General features: G+C 38.6%; 1 protein-coding gene across 2 annotated transcripts in view; it reads left to right on the top strand.

Moving 5' to 3' along the window:
• Window positions 1-8,950, top strand: part of GATA6 (GATA binding protein 6) — a 35,819-nt gene extending 26,869 nt beyond the window's left edge. For both annotated transcript variants that reach the window (XM_077135810.1, XM_077135811.1), the window contains exon 7: window positions 1,504-8,950. In XM_077135810.1, coding sequence (XP_076991925.1) covers window positions 1,504-1,671 — 168 coding nt within the window. In that variant the 3' untranslated portion in view covers window positions 1,672-8,950. The remainder of the gene's footprint in view (window positions 1-1,503) is intronic.
• The last annotated feature ends 16,937 nt before the right edge of the window (window positions 8,951-25,887 follow it).

Below are 25,887 nucleotides of genomic sequence, written 5' to 3'. Positions count from 1 at the left end.
CACTCAGATTGATAAGATTAGTTCGGCTACAAGAAATTTAAATTTTAGATGTCCGGATGACTTTGTGAAATTTGCATTTTTAGGACCCCAAAGCCTTTAAATTTTAAAATTTTGCAGTATTAAAAAAAGTTTGTTGCTGGATTTTTCACAAACTCTCACTGTTGCTAGAAAAGGAAGGCTTAGTTACCTGTGGAGGGGTTGGATTTGGTGAGGTTGGCAGACAGAAATCCACATAACCAGTCCTGATGATATAACCATATCCTTCTTCATACAGTTATTGTGAAGATTAGAGAGAAAACCAGATTTTGCCCAGGTAAAAGGAGTAGGGTTTCATAGACTTCCAAGTCCCAGGTCAGCCTGGTTCTGATGCTGCACATTTCTCTGAAGTGGATATAACATCAACTCGGCTGTATAAATGTTTTAAGGAACTGATGGGATCATATATATAAAAAAGAAGTGCTTTGCAAAGTAGAAAATGGTCAACAAGAATCATAGTGTATGGATTGGAACTCTGAAAACTTGGAAGAAATAATGGGCTTCTGAATTTTCAGAAAAAAAAAGGCATGCTTAAAAAGCATGTGATTGTGGCTAGATTTTAAATAATTCTTTCAAATGTAATTGTTCTCAAACTAGTCTGAACATGATTTTAGTTATTTTTATTTGATTCTACCTAATCACATAATATTTTGTACTTGGTATTTTCTCATTTGGGTGGAAGCAATGAATTAGATAGGGGAAAGGTGAACTTTACTTTCAAGAGATAATTGCCATGATCATGACAGATAAAGAATGCTTAAAAATTTTCTCTATAATGTGGTCTGGTTCAAACATGGCCAGTTCGTCATGGAAAAAAAATTAAGTAAATGAGATGGATATTAAAATTAGCATATGCATGGGGTTAATTTTCCATTAAGTCAGTGCTCAAAAATCTCATTTCTTAGTCAGTGTTGAACTGTGTAGCTTTCCTTTTTAGACTTGCACATAACTGCTAAACCTTGTGGTTATGCTGTGTGTGTGTGTGTGTGTGTGTGTACTTGTGTACGTGGGTTTGGATGCCTTGCTCTGCAACTTCTCTTTTGAAGTGACCAGATTGTCCGTCTGCTTGCAGCTTGTTTACCTATGTGGCGTGCTTTGTTTCACTGTCAAAGATCTTGAAGCTTGGCACCCCTCATACATAGGAAGGAATCTTCAGGTTTCCTTCTCCTGCCTCTTTCCAGCGGGTTCATCTTGCCGGGTGGTCACTGCCGTGGGCTCCGGTGTGAACAGGACAGCGTTTCTAGGAGAAGGATGCACACACAATTAAGAGGTCTGCGCTCTCGGGGCGGCCGGTAGCAATACCGCCTTCAGACCCTTCTCATTCCGTGTCTCAGCTCTCACCCCTGCTGTGCTTCTAATCTCATTTGTTCCCAAGAGTTGAACTAGCAGGATTGTGCTGGGTAACACACTTATCGATAACTGTCTCTCGCCCTCTCTCCCCCGTCCCTTCTCTCTGTCCCCCTCTAGGCCGGCGCCTCGGTGATGTCCAGCCCAGGAGAGAACGCGAACCCCGAGAGCAGCGAACTCAAGTATTCAGGTCAAGACGGGCTGTACATTGGCGTCAACCTGGCCTCCCCGGCGGAAGTGACGTCGTCCGTGCGGCAGGATTCCTGGTGCGCCCTGGCTCTGGCCTGAGCCCGGTTCCCGGAAGTTGGCGGAGCCGGCCCAGCAGGCCTCGCGACTTTTGTATTATTTGTACCAAGCAGCCCAAACAGTGGTGAGCACGCTGACAGAGCATTCCGCTGAAGCGTTCTTTCCGTGCCTTTATTTTGAAAGAGTTGTATTTCCAAAACGGGTCGCCCTGCCTTACCATCCAGCCACCCGTCCGCAAGAGCCACGGGAGGAAAGACAGAGCTCTTGAAGGAGAAGCCATTGCCTCCTCCTCCTCTTGCCGGGGCCTGGGCAGCCGCTCCGGCCAGCCTGCCCCAGGAGGGCCGATGCCCGCTGCACCACTTCCAGAGACCGGGACTAGGACCCGCACCTTTCCTACTAAGGAATATCGAGAGAGATTTTTTTTTCAAGTTTTGTGTGTATTGCCCCAAATCATGTGCTTCTTCTTCTGGTCGATTTTGATTATTCCAGAATTTTCTTCATGCCTTTTCCACATCCAAATTTCACGTGTGTTCATGGAGAAGATCATCCGAGGCCATTTGGCCCCTGTGTCTGGAGGCTGTCAGCTCATGAGGTCGCTTGTCAAAAATTTACTCAGTTGCAAGACTGCGATAGAACTAACAAACACTTTGAAGTTTCTCAAAGTTCATATTGTGTGGCTGATCTGAAGTCAGTCGGAATTTGTAAACAGGGTAGCAAACAAGATATTTTTCTTCCATGTATACAATAATTTTTTTAAAAAAGTGCAATTTGCGTTGCAGCAATCAGTGTTAAATCATTTGCATAAGATTTAACAACATTTTTTATAATGAATGTAAACATTTTAACTTAATGGTACTTAAATAATTTAAAAGAAAAATGTTAACTTAGACATTCTTATGCTTCTTTTACAACTACACCCCACTTCTCTATCTCCAGTTAAAGAAAAATATTTCAAGAACAAATCTTCTCTCAGGAAAATAGCCTTTCTCCATTTGTTAAGAATTTTTATACCAGAACACCAATATAACCCCCTTTATTTTACTGTCGAATATGTGCTGGAAAAATTGCAACAAACTTTACTACCTAAGGGATAGCATTTGTAAATACTCTGAGATATCTAGGGATCTTTAAACACTAAGATGAAGTCTATTCGGTGTGACTAACCCACAGGCAGGTTGGTTTACATTAATTTTTTTTTAAATGGGATGTCATATGGAAACGTATTTCACCAGAGTTTTAAAAATAAAAAGGGTGTTGTTTTGTCTTCTGTACAGTGAATTTCTTCCCTTTTAGTTTCATTTTGATGCATATAACTGTATGTGTCTATAGATATTCATATAAAACGAGCACATGTAATGTTTGCAAATTGCCTTAAGGCCTTCCTTTCAAAGAATTGTCTTTTTGGAGTGTTTTACACCTGTGGCTTATTTGAAGTTGGCACATGGGGTTATTGTTTTCAATTTGCAATGGGAACAGTTTTTATAAGTGAAAGGGATATCCGTATTATATGAATTTTCTGGGATTATAAGCATTCTGTTTAGAATCAACCCTTAAAAACATTTTAGAAAGTCCAGAGTTTCTTTCCTTGTGAATGAAATATCCTCTGTGGTCCAGAAACAGTTTCCTTTCTATATTCTACTTTTTTGCAATGTTCCATGAAGTCTCATAATACTCATCTGAGGTTGAGGACATTCCATTCATCAGAAGATATTTAGAAATTATTTGAACCACCCCTGTGTTTTTCTTCATTGTTGGGTGGATTTCAGGAAGTCAGAGGTTGCTTCACAACATAAATGGCAACATTTAATTTTGACCCCTAATAAGTATGTAGCATATTTTTTTACTTCTTTTTGTGTACTTATTACAGCCGTGCTGTGGAGTGCAGTCTGAGCCTTCCAAGAGAAGTGAAGTGTTCTCAGTGATGGTGGGTACCTCTTTATAGTAAGAAGTCAAAGGCAGAGTTGGTGGCCAGACCCAGGCCAGGAGATGTTTATGTGTGTGTGTGTGTGTGTGTGTGCATGTACGTGCATGAGTGTGTGTGTCTGAGGAATTCACCGAGGCTCACATGCACCCTGATGTCATATGGTAGACTAGAGCAGTGAGTCAGAGTACTGGGTCTGGGTCAGACGTTTAGGCTTCAAGTCCAAGGTCAGCAATGTACTTGCTCTCTGATCTTGAGCAAATTACCTCTCATTTCCCTAATCTGTAAAAAGAGGCAAATAGCATAGAACTCACAGGATTAAATGAGGCAATCCATGTAAAGTGCCTAGTACAGTGCCTGGCACAGAGAAAGCATTCAATAAGTGTCAAGTTGTTTTGGAAAAAGGATGGTGTGAGCTCTTCAAATGTGAATGTTTTGAGGAATTGTCTTTCTGTATCAGGCATTTATGGTTCATAGGAGTTGAATGTTCATTGGGTCATCTGTGCTGCTTGAACAGTGCTGGGGAGAGCAAAATGAGGGCCTCCCCGCAACCCAGCAGTTGGCAGAGTTGGACAGCCTGCCTGAGAGATACCAATCTGAGCTCAATTGATGGCCATTTTGGAGAGCAGGGCTGGTCTGGCAGCAGAAGAAAATAATTATTCCCACTGATTTCTTTTTTCCTCCCTCTTACTGTTTGTCATTACTTTGCATGCTTTCTGGAGGGCTGGGAGTTGTATTTTCTTATTGGGGCTTCCAAATGATTTTTTCCCCAAAGGAATGATCTCAACTGTTTCTTCCAATCTGAAGATGTCATTAGGCTTGCTATCCTGTCTTCTTTTTTTAGAACACAAAGTAGAATTCTGGCTTTCATGAAATAAATTTGTAAGTGCCAGAAGAATGGGGAGGGAGCTTTTTTTGTAGAGTGTGTAAACACCACAAACTTCACTATTCTGGGCCTTTTAAATTATTACTTTCTTACCTATGATTTTATAAAGCAGAAGCTTATTTTTTCCCAAATACACAATGTTAGCACCCCTCCCACAAATACCAAACAAAACCAAATAATTTCTTATTAGTGCATGTGTTTGAATTTATGGTGCACCTCAGCTTCAAGGATGCTCAGACCCATTACCACGTGTTGTAGAATATATGTCCTTTATTACCTAGGTCTGATTTTAGGGTCATTTAGAGTTATTCCCTGGTACCCTTGAGAGGGCCAGGAGAGCACAGGGAGGCGTTCATTTCCCCCTGCAAATAAATTAGCTCCTTGCTCATGGGAAATGTTTTCCCCAATCCTTGGAAATTTGACGTAATTTCAGATCATAGATAAATGAGCAGCCGGGAGGGCAATACAGAAAGTCCTTAGTGACTGCCAGATTCCAAAGTGCTTCCAATTTGGTGGAGCATAGTTGTCTCATTATGTTAAATTCTCCACATATATCCTGGGATTATCCATGGGTTCCTGGCTCCCTGTTCTGAGAATGGAATAACAGGCACGTTGGAGTGTGAGAGAGTGTAGGAGGGCAGGTAAACATTTATCCAGAATAAGGCAGCTTTTGCCTAGTTAGAATGAATGTTTCTGGGTTGAAATTATATCAAGTCAGTTTGGCAACACCAGTTATCCTGTTGCTTAGAAAGAAGCTCTGATTGGTGGTCAGATGTGAGTTTGATTATTTTAAATGAGGAACTTAAATATTAATACATTTGCTAGACTAAATCTTTCAAAACAGTCTGGGTAAAAATTTGGTATTCATAACTCTGACCATATGAGGTCTCAGGTTAGATTCTGAGCCACTCAAACTTCAGCAGCTGGATCCTGAGCAGGCTGCTTTGTGTATGATCTCTGGACAGTAGAAGAGTCAGGAATGAGAAGGTAATGGACATCTAGAGCAGAGGGAACAAATCATTCTTTCCCTTGGGGTTCTGAGGTGTATTCAGATAAATTCCTAGGGACGTTGAAGAAATAGTTTATGGTTGATAGTTCCAAATAGCTTCCAAAGGGAGCTCAGGATGCTGCAAGTACCTGTTGAGCCTTTGAGGCTCCCGTTTGAGAGTGTCCTTGCTTCCCACCAAGGATTCTAGGGCATCTCCAAAAATCATTGCCAGAGAACTAGTGTGGCATCTGCTACTTCACTTCTCTCCTCCAGCTCTGTAGCTGACCAAAGAAGTGACTGTTATACAGTTGACGCCACTATTTTAAAGAGATGTGTGTTTTGCTCAATGGCTTTAAAAATAATTCACATTAAAAGAGTAACTAAAATATAGAAATTAAAGATTAAATAATGCATAACTGTAGGAAGGGTTATATTTCAATTATCAGTGGTTCCTCTGATAAGATAACCATCTGGATACTCCTTAGCCCTTGGGCAGGACATTTCATGTCTCTGGACCTCAGAATCCCCAAGCTAGAACACGGGCAATGTCTTTTATTTCTTCCTTTGGGTGTATGGACCAGGAATCAAATCTTGGTCTCCCTCATCGTAAGCGAGGATTCTACCCCTGGACCACCCCGGCAGCTCTTGTAGTGTTTTCTTCAAAATCCTTTCCATCTGCATTTGTTTGCCACAGGCCTGAGGACTGATTATGTGCCTCATGGGCTGTAGCCTGGTCTGGGTTCCCTGAGTTTGAGGGGCCTCTTAGCCCACCCACCCCAGCCCCCACATTACTGCGAAAAGTGGGCGGAAATGGAATCTTCTAGTCCTCTTCTTGTTTCCTCATTTTTCTTGGGTTTTGGTCTACAGAGGCCAAGTCCTCCCGTAGCTGTAGCCATGGAGAGTGAAATCATGTTCATGAACACGGGGGCTTGGTACGTGGCCCCAGTGCCGCCTCATGCTTGGCCCACTTGATCTGGGGCTTTTGAAATAAACCTTATACAGCGATATGAACCCAGACCGGAAAATGGAAAAGTCTGGCAGCAGTGCGCTCCACAGAACAAGGAAAAAACAGCTTTGCTTTGCTTGGCCCATTGCTGCATTATCTTGTAGTTGGTTTTTCATTTCTTGGAAACAACCAACTTTTCATCGTTGTTTGCTTTCTTGTGTCTTCTCTAGCTATTACGGAGTTTTCCTCCCCGTTCCCCCTCCCACCTTGGGTTTAACACTTATTTTTGTGAGTATTACTCCCTTAATAGGCCAAGACTGGTCTGAAATAATAACACATTTATATAACGCTTACTGTGTTCCAGTTTCTATACAAAGTACTTCGCTTATATCAATTTATCTAATTCTCACACTGAGTGTACAAGGTGGTACTATCTCCATTTTACAGATGTGTCTACCAAGGCATAGAGAAATTAAATAAATTGCCCAAGTTTACTCAGCTGTAAGTGGCAAAGGTGGGATTTGAACCCAGATAGTCCACCTGCAGAGCACATGCGCTTCGTCACTGCACTGAATTGTCTTTTCATCAGGATTTAGAAGTGAAGAAACCGAAGAACTCATCTGAAGAACACTGAACGTCTGAGATATGCCCTCTCTCTGTCCCCTATCATTTCAGAAATACACAGTTGTGATTTGCAGCAAGATATACCTAGATCAAAGAAACCAACTCTGGTTACATGTTTCTCTAGAACACTCAATGCAGTGCCTGGCTATTAGCTGGGAAGTGGCAAATTTGGAGGCGAAGTACTGTTCATCTGCTCCATCTTTGGGCAGCTAACTTTTCTCCTTTCCGTGTAACTTCCAGTAAGGTTTGCTAGGCTCTTACCTAGCTCAAAAAATTAAAGTAAAGCAAGGCAAGGCATTTTTACAAAGTATAAAAAGCTGGTGAAATTATAAATTAGTTGAAACTGAACGCCAGTGAGGACAAGTAATACCTCGCAGTGTCAAGACTTTTCTGTGGTTAGTTGTGCCAAAGAATTTTTTTCTTTTTTTCAGGAAGACTTGTGCAAGGCTTTGGTAGTGGTACCTTCGGCTTTATTTTTTAAATAAGCATTCATCACTGCTTACATCATTGTTACTCTTGCTATTCTAATAAGGGTGCATTAGTGATGCAATTGTCAGGGGTTCTTGAACTTCCCTGACCATGAGAATCACACACAGAGCTTGTTAAAATAGCAGAGTCCCTAACTCCTTCCTTACAGGGTCTGATTCTGAAGGCTCTGTGTAAGGCTGAGGAATTTACAGTTTGAGGCTTTTGCATTAATTAAAATTTCTCAAATAGTACAAAATTCCAAAATTCAAAAGTTATAAATTGGAATACACTGAAAAATAATTGCCCTCACCCCGCCTGCCATGCACTCACTTCTCCCCAAATATCATGTCTTACTGAGTACATACATAACCGTATAAAAATATATTGATTGTCAATGCACACAACCATATAAAAAATATATATTCTATATTTTTAGCACAAGTGGTAACATACTATATACTGTACATTGTTTTGCATTTTGCTTTTTTCACTTAGTCTATCTGGACAGTCCATTATTTAAATCAGACCACTATTGAAGGACATTTGTTTTCAATCTTTTGCTGTTCAAGCAATGATGCAATTATTATCCCATATTTGTTTGATTTCATACATATGCAAATGTATTTATAAGAAGAATTTCTGGAAGTGGCATTACTGAGTCAAGGACTATCTCTACTTTTAATTTTGATAGATATTGCCAAATTGTTCTTCAAAGAGGTTGTGTTGTGATCCCACCAGCAAGGTATGAGAGCACCTGTTTTCCCTTAGTCAACTTAAGGCTATTAAACTCTCTGCTCTTTGTCAATCTGGTATCTCTGAGTTTTGTTTTGCATTTATCTTACTGTGGTTGGAGATGAACATCTTTTCCTCTGATTAGAGTCATTGTTCGTCCATCTCTTTAAGTATTCTTCTTTTTCCCATTGGTCTCATTGACATGATTATTGATCTTGTTGATTTGAAAAGTTATTTACATATTAAGGAAACTAATCCTTTGTCTGAAATATATTTTAAAAATATTTATTCCTGATTTTCTTTCAAATTTGTTTATACTTTTTTCCTAATCATGATGACTTTTTTAAAGGTAATTCAGTGTATCATCTTTTCTTTTATTGCTTCTGAGCTTTATATAATATTTAGGAAAGTCATCCCCACTGTTGAGATTTCTTTTAAAAACCCCATGTTTTTTCTACTACTTTTGTGGTTTTACTTTTGAGGTTTACGTTTTTTTTACATCTGGATTTTTGTTGTTGTTATTGTAATGTATAGAGTATATATTAAACCTTATTGTTTTTTTCAGATGGCAACCCAGTTGTCCCAGCGTCATTTACTTAATGATTCAATTTCCTTCCCATGGATTTAAAATGGAAATTAAAATGCATATAAATTTGCATGTATATATTATTATATAAATTATTGTGTCTATAAATACATGAATTTTATAAATATTTGGGTCTTTCTGGGATTCGTATTCTGTTCTAAAGATCTGTTTATTCAAGCTCCAATATCATATCACTTTATTATACATTTCAATGTATTTTAATATTTATAGGGCTCTGCTTTTTCGTTAATCTTATTTTTAAAAGAATTTAAAAAGAGTTATCTTTGCTTATTTGTTTTTCCATACAAACTTTTGAAATAGCATGTCCAATTTTTAAAAAAATCCTGTTGGTATTTTTACTGGAACCACATTAAAATTTTAGATTAATTTAGGGAGAATTAATATCTTTATTTTATTAAGTCTTCCTGTCCAAGAGGAAGTGTGTCTTTTCAGTTGTTTAAATCTTTCTCTGTGTCCCTCATTAACCTTTTAAATTTTCTTCTTTAAAGAGCTTGTATGGTTCCAGTTAAGTTTATTCCTAGGTGTTCCATCCTTTATGTTAGTATAAACTCTTTTAATTGGATGTTATGCATATTAAGGTTATGTTCTGGGTTGTTCCTCAGAACCATTCTGATTGCTGATGTTTTATTTCAATTGATACTCTTGCGCTTTCTGGAGGGAATATGCAATTTCTATTTGCATTGCTGATGGTTGGGCTATATTTTGGAAGCACTATTTTCTGGTGGTGTTTAACTAAGGCAACATGTACCCTCATAAAGCACATATTCACTTAAATCATAGATTCATGTAACTTTAGAGATGAAAGGGAGCTGCTGAGTGTCCAGCTGAGGAAACATTCTTGGAAAAGGGTATGTCCTGGCTGGTCAGTGTAAAACTGGGTTTCCAGTCTCTTGGCTCAATGGCCTTGGCTCTGGGCTGGGCTGAGAGGTCACTGAATGAAACTTCAGAACTGAACACTGAGCCAAAGCTTGGCTGTTGGCAGAGGCTGGTAACTTCTTACTACTCTGAGCATTGCTTCATTAATCGGTTTTAGGAATTAACCCAAGACTGCGATTTGGGCCAGTACTATTTTTCAAAGATTGCATATATCCCAAAACACCAGCCCTGAGTTGCCTCCAGGGAGTAGCACAAATGACCACTGGTCTCCAGTGAATCATCAGACTGCATTTGCTGGAATAAATGAAAGCACTGTGAGTCGGAAGTCAGGACAAACACTTACACTTGGTAACCCAAGCAAGCAACTTCCCTTCTGAGCCTCTGGAGATCAGTTATCACCAAGTGGGCAAATAGACTCTGCAAAGTTTTTGCAGGCCTTGCAGCTTGTAAATAAGAGGCTGCATTCTTTATGCTCCCCTCTTGTTGAATCTGGCAGGGGAAAGACCCCCTGGCTCCCATCAGCTGGGTAATGACTAGTAGCAGGGCTGATCTGGGAGAGAACCCACGGGGATGACTCCATTGGTATGAACTTGGTAAACTCACTACTCAATTCAGACTGTACTATATTTTGGAAACACAAGGCATCTTATGGAAAATCATATTGGGGGCACCTTTTGTGTATTGCCCTTTCATTTATAAAGCCATACCAAATGCAAATTGGTCTGTGGGGGAATACATTGGATTAGATTACACAATAATTAACATTTCTATGTCTCATCATTCCCTTTACTCTCTCTTATAGTCTTTGTACATTTAGCAGGATTGCCTTTTTGTGACTTTGTTCATTCTGTTCTATTGACATTTTGTCTGTTATTTGAGTCCATAAAAAAAACATTCCTGACTCTTTGATTCGTTTAGATTTAGTGGCGTAATTTCCAGTTGAGTCCTTCCAGAAGAAGTTCCAGAAGGTGCTGCCTTACTCTCTAGAAATGTGTTAGATACGCTTTTTAACTTGAAACTGACCAGGAGAAGCCTTTGAGTGGCGGGCATACCTTGAATAAGTGCCTCAGAGGAAGTTGCTACTTAGTTCAGGCTTCTTTCCTTGAGCTCTTCAACGCATTTGAAATTGTGGCCCACCCTATCTTTCCTGAAACCCTCTCCCCCTTTGACTTTCATGATGTTATAGATAAGTCAGTCATATGATGAAGTGGAAAGACTGTGGACCTCAAAGCCATGCAAATATGGGTTTGAATCTTGGTTCCATACAAACCAGCTGTGAGGCTTTGAACAAAGGACTTAACTTCTCCAGGGTGCAGTGTTCTCACCTCAAAAAGGAGAGAAAAAAAAAAACAAAAAACGAAAAAACAGCAAAACACCAAACAAGAAAAAAGGGGCAGTGCAATGGCGGCTCAGTGGCAGAATTGTCACCTGCCATGCTGGAGACCTGAGTTCGATTTCTGGTGTCTGCCCGTGCAAAAAAAAGGAGAGCAACATCCCCACCTCATATCCTAGTCACCCAACTTGGAGCCTTACTCAACTAGCTTTGAAGGTAAGAGAGGCATTTAATAACTGGATGTGGTGTTAGCACAGAACTTTTCACAAGGGAAGCTTGGTAATTTAACTGCTTTCTATTCTCTGTGTGCAGCCTAAGACAATATAATTCATTCATCCTCCACAACTTGGCCATTGACCCTTAGTCTAAGGATAGAGGGCTTAATTGAAGTGGATGTTGTGATGACTTAGCTTGAAGGGGACTTAGAGATTCTTAGTGAGAACTCAGGAATAGTATTCTGTGGTGATTGTTGGGTACTTTCGTTGGGTCCTTACCAAGGGGAGGTTTTGTGGAAGAGGCGCTATCCAGGGGCTGCCCAACCCAGCGACTCAGTTTTGGGCTCAGCTTTGCTGTCGTGCTGCTGTGTGACTCTGGGCAAGTGGCTGGGTTCTTCTGGGCTGCAGCTTCCTTGTCTATAAAGTGGGACACGAGGCTCAATGCACTCTGAGTTCCCTGCCTGCTTTTTAACACTGTATTTTTCTACTCCTACTGTTTGATCCAAGATTTGCAGAGAGTTGTTAGGAATTTACAGCCTGTGATTGCTTCACTTTCTTGGAAACAGTTCTCTTTTTAAACGGCATGAACTTTAAGAATTGATATCATGTGTTTGCGGACCAGAGAAATGATGCCTTTTTATCACTGTGGCGTGATGATGTCAGGCAACTCGTGGGTACTCAACAAATGTTTTTTGGATTAAAAAAATTTTTTTTAATGCATATCTCATTAAAAAGACATGTTTACAGTGGAAACTCCAGGGTAATATAATGATAACTAGATTCATCCTTTACACTGGTGTTCTTAGAGTTTGGGGAACTGTATAGTGTATTGAAAAGAACCAAGCACTGGCATAGACAGATCTGGACTTAAATCCTGGATTTTCCACTTAGCAGCTTTCTGACCTTGCTCATCATATTTAACTTCCCTGGGCCTCAGTTGAGTCATCTGTAAAATGGGGGTAATAGGCTATCTTACTGGATTGCTGTGAAATTAAATGGAATAACTGATGTGAACTGCCAAGCACAATGCTTGACACGGAGTAAACTCAAAATAATAATAAGCTCTTCTTCATTTTCCTTGAATTGTTTCTGATGTCATGTAGCTCTGCAGTGCCACTAGTGGGATTTGAGGCAAGAGCCTTGATTTCAGACGTGAGAAGGAATGTATTTTTTTTTTAAACACAAACAGTGGGGACAGCCAAAGCAATAGGCTAAGCCCCCAATCTTGGCGTTTGTTCATATGAAACTTAACCCTGCAAAGGATAGGCTAAGTCTACTTAAAATTAAGCCTAAGAGTTACCCCAAGAGAACTTCTTTTGTTGCTCAGATATGGGCTCTCTCTCTCCACCAACACAACAAGCAAACTCACTACCCTCTCTCTCTGTACGTGGGACATGACTCTCAGGAGTGTGGACCTTCTGGAAACGTGGGACAGAAATCCTAGAATGAGCTGGGACTCAGCACTAAGGGATTGAGAAAACCTTCTAAAACAAAAGGGGTAAGTAAGAGAGAAATGAGACAAAATAAAGTGTCAATGGCTGAGAGATTCCAAACAGAGTCAAGAGGTTATCCTGGGGGTTATTCTTATGCATTAAATAGATATCACCTTTTCAGTTAAGGCTTAACAGAGAGGTTGGAGGGAAGTGCCTGAAAATGTAGAGCTGTGTTCCGGTAGCCATGTTTCTTGAAGATGATTGTATAATGATACAGCTTTTGCAATGTAACTGGGTGATTGTGAAAACCTTGTGTCTGATGCTTCTTTTGTCTACCTTATGGACAGATGAGTAAAACATATGGATTAAAATTAAGAAATAACAGGGGGGACAAATGTTAAAATAAATTTAGTAGATTGAAAAAAATACCAAACACATCAGGGTGTTGTCTCCATTTGAGTATGCCAGTACGAGAGGGAGTGGGTCAGTACTTTGCTTTTAAAAAAGACAGTATGTACTCCAGGACTTGAAGGTTCTTCCATTCTAGGTAAAAATGATAAAATTGTAGGTTGTTTTCTTCAAATAACTTATCAATGAAAGTAATTAAACATAGAACCTTCAACTGAGAATGATTTAAGGAAGAGTGGGAGTGGAGACGGGCAAACCAGGGTTGGAATCAATATCTTTGAGTTCGTTAATCCTGAGTTTTCATCCCTGTGCCTTGAAGAAAAAAAAAGAAAACATTTATTGAAGAAAATTTTTTAAAAATTAAAATGCTGTGTCGAAAGACTTCGAATATGATCAATCATAGAAAATGTGGCAGGTAACGTTCTAATAATTAAAATGGGTCCCCATGGCTAAAGAAAAGCTCCTTTCACCCTGCCAAAGATGGCAGCAGAAGTGGCTATGGTGGGTGTGGCTTGGGGGTGGGGTGCTGAGATGCCCATACTTTCTTTACTAGGGGGAGCACCAGAGGCCAAGCATCTTTTTTTTTTACAGCCTCACTTGTGCTGGACCACAATGTACTCACACACTCTCCCCGTCTGCTTTCATTCAAGCCCCCAAAGCAGTGCTAATTGGTATGGTGACTCATATGAGCTCACCATTACACTAGTTTCTCTCAACTCTTCTGCTCTTCAAAGACAGGTTCTAACTGATTCTAACTTGATGCGGCTGAGGTTATTTTACTATATTCTAAATATCATTTTAATTGACACTCCCCACAAAGCTCCAGTTGGGACTCAGCGTCATTCACGCCCTTGGACTCATGCTTTCTTCAGGTTAGTTATAAAAACCAGCTAGGTCAACACAGTGCTTGTATCAACTCTATTTTTCTGTTTGTCTGTTTTTTAATTGTGAAATATAACATATATACAAAAAAGCAATACATTTCCAAGTACAATTTAATAAGTAGTTATAGAACAGATTTTAAAGTTTGGTATGGGTTACAATTCCATGATTTTTTTGTTTTTTCTTCTGGCTGCTCTAAGACACTGGAGACTAACAGAAATTTCAATATAATAGTTCAGCAGTCATACTCATTTGTTAACTCCTATCTTCTCTGTTATACCTCTCCTTCTCTTTAAATGACATATATACATAAAGGCAATACATTTCAAAGTACATCACAATAATTAGTTGTAGAACAGATTTCAGAGTTTGGTACGGGTTACAATACCATGATTTTAGATTTTTATTTCTAGCTGCTCTAAAGTGCTGGAGGCTAAAAGAAATATCAGTATAATGATTCAGCACTCCTACTCACATAGTCATTTGTTAAACTCTACCTTCTCTGTATAACTCCACCATCACCTTTGATCTTTCTCCTACTCTTTTTTTTATTAATTAAAGAAATTTTTTTAAAAATACCAAAAAACACCAAACAAACGCAAACATTCTTAACTTTCGAGCATTTCATTCCACATATATAATCAGTAATTCATAATATCATCACATAGGTGCATATTCATCATCATGATCATTTCTTGGAACATTTGCATCTATTCAGAAAAAGAAATTAAAAGAAAGCAGAAAAAGATCCATATATACCATACCCCTTACCCCTCCCTTTCATTGATCACTAGCATTTCAAACTAAATTTATTTTAACATTTGTTCCCCCTATTATTTATTTTTATTCCATGTGTTTTACTCATCTGTTGATAAGGTAGATAAAAGGAGCATCAGACACAAGGTTTTCACAATCACACAGTCACATTGTGAAAGCTATATCATTATACAATCAACTTCAAGAAACATGGCTACTGGAACACAGCTCTACATTTTCAGGCACTTCCCTCCAGCCTCTCCATTATATCTTGACTGACAAGGTGTTATCTATTTAATAATGACCTCCAGGATAACCTTTTGACTCTGTTTGGAATCTGTCAGCTATTGACACTTTATTTTGTCTCATTTTGCTCTTCCCCCTTTTTGGTCAAGAAGGTTTTCTCAATCCCTTGATGCTGAGTCTCAGCTCATTCCAGGATTTCTGTCCCACATTGCCAGGAAGGTCCACATCCCTGGGAGTCATGTCCCATGTAGACGGGGAGGGTGGTGAGTTTGCTTGTTGTGTTGGCTGGAGAGAGTTTCTCCCACTCTTTAGGGGTATTTGAACTATGCCCATTCTAACTTTTTCACTTTGAAAGGAGCTGTTGATAATATAAGATAGGGGGAGGGAAATAGTTGATGTTTTGGAAGGGCTGACCCTTCTGCATTTCAGGGCTTATCTGCTATAGAGGCCCATCTGGAGATTGTAGGTTTTGGAAAGTTACCCTAGTGCATGGAACCTTTGCAGAATCTTATATTATGCCCTAGGTATTCATTAGAATTGGCAGGAATGGTTTTGGTTAGGGTTTGGCAAGTTATGATAGGTAGCAATGTCCAACTGAAGCGTGCATAATAAGAGTAACCTCCAGAGTAGCCTCTCGACTTTATTTGAACTCTCAGCCACTGATACCTTATTTGTTACACTTCTTTCTCCCTTTTGGTCAGGATGGCATTGTTGATCCCACAGTGCCAGGGCCAACCTCATTCCTGGTCAACTCTCCTTTTAACTAAGCTGTTTCTTACAGGGCTGATTTTAACTAAGGGCCAAGGGTCTTGGGCTCCTTGTTTGTTTGTTTTTTTTTTTCCAAAATGGAAAGGCAATCTCCCTTTTCAGCTGACTTTGGGTCTTTCCCTCTGTCTCAAGTCTGAGCAGCTCATTCAGAACTGATCTGACATTTATATGGTGAGAGAGGGAGAGAGAGGTAGGGAGAGGGAAAGGGAGGGAGAGAGGGTGAGGAGAGGGAGGGAGGGAGGGAGGAAAGGAGAGAGGGAAAGCGCATGTACAAGGGCTAAAGAGAACCCGAGCAAGCTGTTTCTTTACGGCCTGCTCCCCGTATCATCGGTTTGTGTGGGCTGGGCTAGAAGAGGCTGTAATTTGTTGCCTCTGCCCAGTGGCTATTTAAACAGAGTAAAAAAGGGCTTCCTGTCTCTTACCTGCAGCTGAGGCCACTGTAGGAGAAGCCTCAGGAGGGATTCCTTGTGTTCCACTCATCTGAGCTGACTCCCCCTGGAAGGAGTCGGGTCCCCTGTGGTGCACAGAGGCTGGGCCTGGCCCAGTGGCAAATGAGAGCTGTTCAGGAATACTGTTCCTGAAGGTCTGCTGCTCACATTCCAGTGGGGTCAGGAAACAGGAAGCCAAACAAAGGAAAGAAGCACAGAGGAAGAAACCTAAAGAGAGTTAAGAACATATACTCCTTCAAATCTGTTCTCATAATTGGCTCATCCTTCTTACTTTGAGTAGAGTAGGCAATGGGAATACAGAAGGTGCTTTTAATGAAATTTGTTTATTTTAATGAAATATATGAACAAAACAGTACATATATTGCATACATACATTTTAAAGAATGGCAGTAATGCAAATGCCCAAGTACCCATCCCTTAGTTTAAGAAACAGAACATTACCACATGCCTTTGAATCTCTTCTGGAGCTAGTAGAGTAGTTTTGAATTACCTATGGCTATTTAATCCACAGCCAAAAGTCTGAATCCACCATACATTTACATTTAAATATCTCAAATTATCACCTCTTTTGGCATTCTTCAGATAAAAACTGGTTTTAATGATTTGAAGAATTCCTACCTTCTACCCAATCCCCAACCCCCAAGCCACCATTAAAGATTTTCCTCAACTTTTGTCTCCAAAAAATGAGCTGGTAATCCACATGGGAGACCTGTTTCTATGAATAGCATTTGTTTTGCTACTCTATTCTTTCTAATTAATATGGTTATTACAGCAAGGAATCCACAGATCTAGAGAAGTAGCAAAATCTTTCATTTGCAGTCAAGTTCAGCTACTCTATACATTAGGTCTTTGCTTTTGGAGGCGGAGGGTAGGTTGCAAGTACTGTTTTCCTCTCTTTAAGACCCAAGCCTTCAGGCTTGGAACAAAGATCCTTGCTCCTTGCCTGGCCTTTTCCAGAGGGATTTTGTAGAATGGTTTTGCATATTGTGTATGGACAGCCTCAGGAACCTCAAGCTGGGGTGTGGTGTGGTGGGCAACACCTGCCTCCAGGACATTTAGGTACCCTCCACCCCATTCCTTCACCATCACTTACAGGGCTGAACCTAGGCCAACTTTTATTTTTCCTACCTTTTGCCGCCTCTTTTGCAGGGCTTGGAGAGAGGTGGTGTGAAACCCAGAAAAATCCAGAATCTGGATTCCCTGTGTCTTGTTTCTGAGGAGCCTGCCTTTCCTTGGTGTTATTTCCCAGAATCCCCATGACCTTGCAGCACCAGGAGGAGCTTTTTGGTCCTAGACGCAGATGAACTTCTGGGCTGGGGGCTTTCTGGGGCTCTTTTTGGATGTGACAGTATCACTGGTGGGCAGACTCTGGACAAGAAAGAGAAGCAGCTCCTTTTTATTCCCCTTCCTAAAAATTCACATCACTTTGCTGAAGGCGCTACTCTTGAGACCCTCTAGGGCCTGAGGGTGGGACCTTGTTTTGAATCTCCTGCAGCTTGTAGAGGACCTTGATACAGAGCCGTGTGGGATGGCAAGAGGATGAGTCACATGTTAAGCTGAGGCTACATTGTTGGCTGAGAGCAGGTGATCTTGACCTGGGGCCTGGAAAACTCTGAATTTATTTGAAATTGCTTTTATGAATGTGGAAATTTATGTTTTTCTGGGGGAAAGGTCCACAGCTTTCATCAGATTCTCAAAGGCACTTGTGACCCAAATTAGGTTAAGAATGAGTGATCACCTCTGATAGTTGGTTAGTAATAAAGTAAGAAAAATAAGGAGATACATTTGACTTTTTCTCATAAATTTAAATTTTTTGAAAAATATTTTTATTGTAAACAACAAACAAACGTACAAACATTCTTGACATGGTTGCAATCAGTGGCTCACAATATCATCACAAAGTTGTGTATTCATCACTATGATAATTTTTTTGAACATTTGTATCTTTCCAGAAAAAGAAAGAAAAAAAAACTCATATATGCCATACCCCTTACCCCTCCCTCTCATTGACCACTAGATTTCAATCTACTCAATTTATTTCAAGCTTTTTTCTCCCCTATTATTTATTTCTTATCCATATTTTTTACTCATCTGTCCATACCTTAGATAAAAGGAGCATCAGACAGAAGGTTTTCACAATCACACAGTCACATTGTAAAAGCTATGTCATTATACAATCATCTTCAAGAAAAATGGCCACTGGAACACAGCTCTACAGTTTCAGGTACTTCCCTCTAGCCTAATACACTTTAAGCTAAAAAGGAGATATCTATGCAATGTGTAAGAATAACCTCCAAGATAATTTCTCCACTCTGAAATCTCTCAGCCACTGACACTTTATTTTGTCTCATTTTTCTCTCTTCCCCCTTTTGGTCGAGAAGTTTTCTCAGTCCCTTGATGCCGAGTCCCAGCTCATCCTAGGACATAAATAAAAATTTATAAGAATGTCTTGTGTTCTGGGATTCTACCCGTTCACCTTTCTTTTTTGGTATCAAAATATTCTTTTCTTTTATGAGATGATGGTAATAATGAATAGTAATGTTAAAAAAGAAAGTTCTCTCTTGACAAACTCAAAACTTGGTAACTCCCAATTACAATGTATTTATATTTACTTCTGACCCATGAAATCCCAAAGCCTGGAAACCACTAATCTCGAGGTTTGTCTTTATGTATGTACTCAATTTAAGAAGGTGTCGCCCATCACTCAACCACACTCTCTCCTGTATGTGAGAACTTGTCTTTTATTAAGTGCAAAGCTGTCTTTAAGAATGCAATATAAATCCAACTTCTTCTGGTTCCAAGAAGCATAGCAGTTGCTTGGATAAATCACCTAATCTCTTGGGTGTTAATTTTCCTATTGAAATGAGGGACTTGGGCGAGGACCTCTTCAAGTTCTACTCAAATCATATAATCGAAGCAAATACATGTCAGGCCAGGTCAAAGAGGCTCATATACAGATCATGCCTGAGTATAGATCAAGTATAGATCAAGGGCAGAGGGAGAGTTCTGTCTCTTGATTTTTTTCAAAAGCCAGAATGGAAAAGAAACTTTTGGAATGTATTCCAAATATTGGGTTAGGTGATTCTATGATTCTAAACTCATATGCTAATCTGGATTTATGAGGTGATTTAATAAGAATAAATATGAAAGGTTTGCAAAATGCATTGCTTTGGTTTAAAGGTGAATAATATGTTTTTCTTTTTTTACTCTAGAAGCTGTAGTTTTACAGAAAAATCACGGAGAAAGTACAGATCTCCCTATAATCCCTCTCAAATACAGTTTTCCCTATTATTCACACTTTGCATTAGTATAATTACTGCATTAGTGCAATTACTGCATTAGTGCCATTGATGAAAAAATATTGTAATTATAATATTAACTGTTGTTCATAGTTTATATTAGGGTTCACTGTGTTTTTTTTTATACTTAAACATTTAAAAGTTTTTTTTTAATAAAACCAATCAACATACAATATGAACATTCTTTTTTTGTCACATAGTTGTATATTCATCATCATGATCATTTCTTAGAACATTTGCATCAATTAAGAAAAAGAAATAAAAAGAAAACAGAAAAAAATTCATACGTACCATACCCCTTACCTCTCCCTTTCATTGATCACTAGCATTTCAATCCAATAAATTTATTTTAACATTTGTTCCTCCTATTATTTCTTTATTTTTAATCCATATGTTTTACTCATCTGTCCATAAAGTAGATAAAAGAAGCATCAGACACAAGGTTTTCACAATCACCCAGTCACATTGCGAAAGCTATATCATTATACAATCATCTTCAAGAAACATGGCTATTGGAACACAGCTCTACATTTTCAGGCACTTCCCTCCAGCCTCTCCAATATACCTTAACTAAAAAGGTGATATCTATTTAATGCATAAGAATAACCTCCAGGATAACCTCTTGACTCTGTTTGGAGTCTCTCAGCCATTGACACTTTATTTTGTCTCATTTCTCTCTTACTTACCCCTTTCATTTTAGAAGGTTTTCTCAATCCCTTAGTGCTGAGTCCCAGCTCATTCTAGGATTTCTGTCCCACATTGCCAGGAAGGTCCACACTCCTGGGAGTCAAGTCCCACGTAGAGAGAGGGAGAGCAGTGAGCTTGCTTGTTGTGTTGGCTGACAGAGAGAGGCCACATCTGAGCAACAAAAGAGATTCTCTTGGGATGACTCTTAGGCCTAATTTTAAATGGGCTTAGCCATCCTTTGAGGAGTTAAGTTTCATATGAACTAACCTCAAGATTGGGGGCTCAGCCTATTGCTTTGGTTGTCCCCACTGCTTTGTGAAAATATCAAGAATTCTCCACTTGGGGAAGTTGAATTTTCCCCCTTTCTCACTATTCCCCCAGGGGACTTTGCAAATACTTTTTTAATACACTGTTCAAATCTTTCTGGGATTTATTGAGGCATCAATAAATGGATAAACCTACAAAATCTCATGCTCTACTCAAGGTTCTGTATGCTTATGGTGTTGAAGTAAGCTGTCCAGATAAGTTATATTAGGAAATGCACTAGTCGAAATATAAATTTTGTACCAAACATTTTTTGCTTTAGTCTCACACATAAGTTAAAGTTTTAAAATATTAATTACCATCTATTCACAATACCCTGCATTATTGACATTCCTTTGTTCTTCCTCATGCAAAACATTTAAAAATTTTCACATTTAGTTACTATCATTATACACTCTAGGCATTCCTAGATTATACCATCTCAGTTTTTATCATCTATTTTTCCTTCAGATTTCATTTGTGCCCCCGGGCCTCCTCCCTTTATCATTCTCACATTCAGCTTCATTTAGTGTTCTAACATTATTGTATTACAGTTAGGGTAGTATTGTGCTATCCACTTCTGAATTTTTACAATCAGTTCTGTTGCACAATCTGCATCCCTTCAGTTCCAATTACCCAATATCTACCCTATTTCTACCTCCTGATGAACTCTGTTCTTAACTGAAATTACCCATGTTCATTCATTAATGTTAGTTCATATCAGTGATACATACAGTATTTGTCCTTTTATTTCTGGCTAATCTCACTCAGCATAACGTACTTAAGGTCCATCCATGTTGTTACAGACTTCATAACTGTATTCTGTCTTATGGCTGCATAATATTCCATCATATGTATATACTACAGCTTGTTTAGCCACTCATCTGTGATGGACATTTGGGCTGTTTCCATCTCTTGGCAACTGTAAATAATGCTGCTATAAACATTGGTGTGGAAATGTCCATTTGTGCCTTTGCCCTCATGTCCTCAGAGTAGATACCTAGCAATGGTATTGCTGGGCCATATGGCAATTCTATACTTAGCTTCCTGAGGGACCACCAAACTGCCTTCCACAGTGGTTGCACCAGTTGAGACTCCCACAAACAGTGGATAAGTGTGCCTTTTTCTCCACATCCTCTCCAGCACTTGTTGTTTTCTGGTTTATTGGTAATGGCCATTCTGGTGGGTGTGAGATGATATCTCATTGTGGTTTTGATTTGCAGTTCCCTAATTGCCAGGGAAGCTGAGCATCTTTTCATGTGCCTTTGGCCATTTGTATTTCCTCTTCTGAGAAGTGTCTGTTCAAGTCTTTTGCCCATTTTGTAATTGGATTGTCTGTCTTTTTGTTGTTGAGTTGAACAATCTGTTTATATATTCTGGATACTAGACCTTTATCCGATATATTGGTTCCAAATATTGTCTCCCATTGTGTAGACTGTCTTTTTACTTTCTTGACAAAGATCTTTGTTGCACAAAAGTATTTAATTTCGAAGAGTTCTTATTTCTTTCTTTCTTTCTTCAATGCTTGTGCTTTGGGTGTGAGGTCTAGGAAACCACCTCTTATGATAAGATTTATAAGATATTTCCCTACATTTTCTTCTAACAGTTTTATGGTCTTAGATCTAATGTTTAGGTCTTTGATTCATTTAGAGTTAATTTTTGTATAGGGTGTGAGATATGGATCCTCTTTCATTCTTTTGCATATGGATATCCAGCTCTCTAGGCACCATTTATTGAAGAGACTGTTCTGTTCCAGGTGAGTTGGCTTGACTGCCTTATCAAAGATCAATTGTCCATAGATGAGAGGGTCTATATCTGAACACTCTTTTTGATTCTGTTGGTTAGTATATCTGTCTTTATTCCAGTACCATGCTGTTTTGACCACTGTAGCTTCGTAATACACCTTAAAGTCTGACAGTGTGAGACCTCTGACTTCATTTTTCTTTCTGCGAACACTTTCAGCTATTTGGGGCACCCTGCCTTTCCATATAAATTTGGTTATTGGTTTTTCTATTTCTGAGAAGTAAATTTTGGGATTTTAATTGGTATTGCATTGAATTTGTAAATCAATTTAGGTAGAATTGACATCTTAACTATATTTAGTCTTCCAATCCATGAACACAGTATGCCTTTCCAATTATTTAGGTCTTCTGTGATTTCTTTTAACAGTATCTTACAGTATTCTCTGTATAGGTCTTTTGTCTCTTTAGTTAAATTTATTCCTAAATATTTTATTCTTTTGGTTGCAATTGTAAATGGAATTTTTTTCTCAATTCCCCCTCAGATTGTCCATTACTAGTGTATAGAAACACTACAGATTTTTGAGTGTTGATCTTGTAACCTGCCACTTTGCTGTACTCATTATCTCTAGTAGTTTTGTTGTGGATTTTTCGACATATAGTATCACATCATCTGCAAACAGTGAAAGTTTTACTTCTTCCTTTCCAATTTGGATGCCTTATATTTCTTTTTCTTGTCTAATTGCTCTGGATAGAACTTCCAACATGGTGTTGAATAACAATAGTGATAGTGGACATCCTTGTCCTGTTCTTGATCTTAGGGGGAATGTTTTCAGTTTTTCCCCATTGAGGATAATGTTAGCTGTGGGTTTTTCATATATTCCTTTTATCATGTTGAGGAGGTTTCCTTCTATTCCTATCCTTTGAAGTGTTTTCAACAGGAAAGGATGTTGAATTTTGTCAGATGCCTTTTGTGCATCAATTGAGATGAGCATGTGGTTTTTCTGCTTTGATTTGTTGATTGGTATATATTTCATTAATTGATTTTCTTATGTTGAACCCTCCTTGCATACCTGGGATGAATCCTACTTGGTCATGGGGTATAATTCTTTTAATATGCTGTTGGATTCGATTTGCAAGAATTTTGTTGAGGATTTTTGCATCTATATTCATTAGAGAGATTGGTCTGTAGTTTTCTTTTTTTGTAATATCTTTGTCCGGCTTTGGTATGAGAGTGATGCTGGTTTCATAGACTGAGTTGTGTAGCTTTCCCTCATCTTCAATTTTTTTGAAGAGTTTTCACAGTGTTGGTACTAATTCTTTCTTGAATGTTTGGTAGAATTCACATGTGAAGTCATCTTGTCTTGGACTTTTCTTTTTGTGGAGCTTCTTAATGACTAATTCAATTTCTTTACTTGTGATTGGTTTGTTGAGGTCATCCGTTTCTTCTTGAGTCAGTATTGGTTGTTCATGCCTTTCTAAGAAGTTGTCCATTCATCTACATAGTGTTTATTAGCATAAAATTGTTCATAGTATCCTCTCATTACTTCCTTTATTTCTGTGGGGTCAGTGGTTATATTTCTTCTTCCATTTCTGATTTTATTTATTTGCATCCTCTCTTTTCTTCTTTTTGTCAACCTCACTAAGGATCCATCAATCTTATTGATTTTCTCATAGAACCAACTTCTGGTTTTGTTGATTTTCTCGATTGTTTTCATGTTCTCAATTTCATTTATTTCTGCTCTAATCTTCATTATTTCTTTCCTTCTGCTTGCTTTGGGGTTAGTTTGTTGTTCGTTCTCTAGTTATTCCAAGTGGATAGTTAATTCCTTGATTTTTGCTCTATCTTCTTTTTTTGATATAGGCATTTAGGGCAATAAATTTCCCTCTTAGCAATGCCTTTGCTGCATCCCACAAATTTTGATATGTCGTGTTTTCATTTTCATTTGCCTTGAGATGTTTACAGATTTCTCTTGTAATTTCTTCCCTGATCCACTGGTTATTTAAGAGTGTGTTGTTGAACCTCCACATATTTGTGAGTTTTCTGGCGCTTTGCCTGTTATTGATTTCAAGCTTCTTTCCTTTATGATCTGAGAATGTGTTTTGTATGATTTCAATCTTTTTAAATTTATTGAGAACTTGCTTTGTGACCCAGCATATGGTCTATCCTTGAGAATGATCCATGAGCACTTGAGAAAAAGGTGTATCCTGCTGTTGTGGGGTGTAATGTTCTATAAATGTCTTTTAAACCTAGCTCATTTATTATATTATTCAAATTCTCTGTTTCTTTATTGATCCTCTGTCTAGATGTTCTGTCCATTGATGAGAGTGGGGAATTGAAGTCTCCAACTATTATGGTAGATGCGTCTATTTCTCTTTTCCGTGTTTGCCTCATGTATTTTGGAACATTCTGGCTTGGTGCATAAATATTTATGATTGTTATGTCTTCTTGTTGAATTGTTCCTTTTATTAATACATAGCATCCTTCTTTGTCTCTTTTAACTGTTTTACGTTTGAAGTCTAATTTATTGAATGTTAGTATAACTACTCCTGCTCTTTTCTGATTGTTATTTGCATGAAATATCTTTTCCTAACCTTTCATTTTCAACTTATGTTTATCCTTGGGTCTAAGATGCATTTCCTGGAGACAGCCTATAGATGGATCTTGTTTTTTCAATCCATTCTGCTAGTCTATGTCTTTTGATTGATGATTTTAATCCATTAACATTTAGTGTTATTACTGTATGGGCAGTACTTTCTTCTACCATCTTGCCTTTTGGATTTTATACGTCATATCTAATTTTCCTTCTTTTTACCTTTACTGCTAGTCTTCATTTCTACACTCTTCTCCACACCTCTCTCTCCTGTCTTTTCATATCTGTCTCTAGTGTTCCCATTAGTATTTCTTGCAGAGCTGGTCTCTTGGTCACAAATTCTGTCAGTGGTTTTTGTCTGAAAATGTTTCAATTTCCCCCTTAATTTTTGAAGGACAATTTTGCTGGATATAGAATTCTTGGTTGGCATTTTTCTCTTTTAGTAATTTAAATATATCTTCCCACTGTCTTCTTGCCTCCATAGGTTTCTGCTGAGAAATCTATGCATAGTCTTATTGGGCTTCCCTTGTATGTGATGGATTGCTTTTCTCTTGCTGCTTTCAAGATTCTGTTTCTCTTTGACCTCTGACATTCTGATTAATAAGTGTCTTGAAGTATGTCTATTTGGACCGATTCTATTTGGGGTATACTGTACTTCTTGGATCTGTAATTATAAGTCTTTCATAAGAGTTGGGAAATTTTCAGTGATAATTTTCTCCATTAGTTTTTCTCCTCTTTTCCCCTTCTTTTCTCCTTCTGGGACATCCACAACATGAATATTAATGTGCTTCATGTTGTCATTCAATTTCCTGAGTCCCTGTTTATATTTTTCCATTCTTTTCCTTATTTATTTATTTATTTTTGCTTGTGGGATTTCAGATGTCCCATCCTCCAGTTCACTAATCTTATCTTCTGCCTCTTGAAACCTGACATTGTAGGTTTTCATTTTTTTTCACTTCTTCACTGTGCCTTTCACTCCCATAAGTTCTGTGATGTGTTTTTTTCAGACTTACGATTTCTTCTTTTTGTTCATCCTTTGCCTTCTTTATATCCTCCCTCAATTCACTGATTTGATTTTTGATGAGGTTTTCCATGTCT

This window comes from Tamandua tetradactyla, chromosome 18 (assembly GCF_023851605.1).
Source record: "Tamandua tetradactyla isolate mTamTet1 chromosome 18, mTamTet1.pri, whole genome shotgun sequence".
NCBI classification, from domain to species: domain Eukaryota; kingdom Metazoa; phylum Chordata; class Mammalia; order Pilosa; family Myrmecophagidae; genus Tamandua; species Tamandua tetradactyla.
Note: the sequence above shows the minus strand (reverse complement) of the source record. Positions and strands in the feature narration are given on the sequence as shown.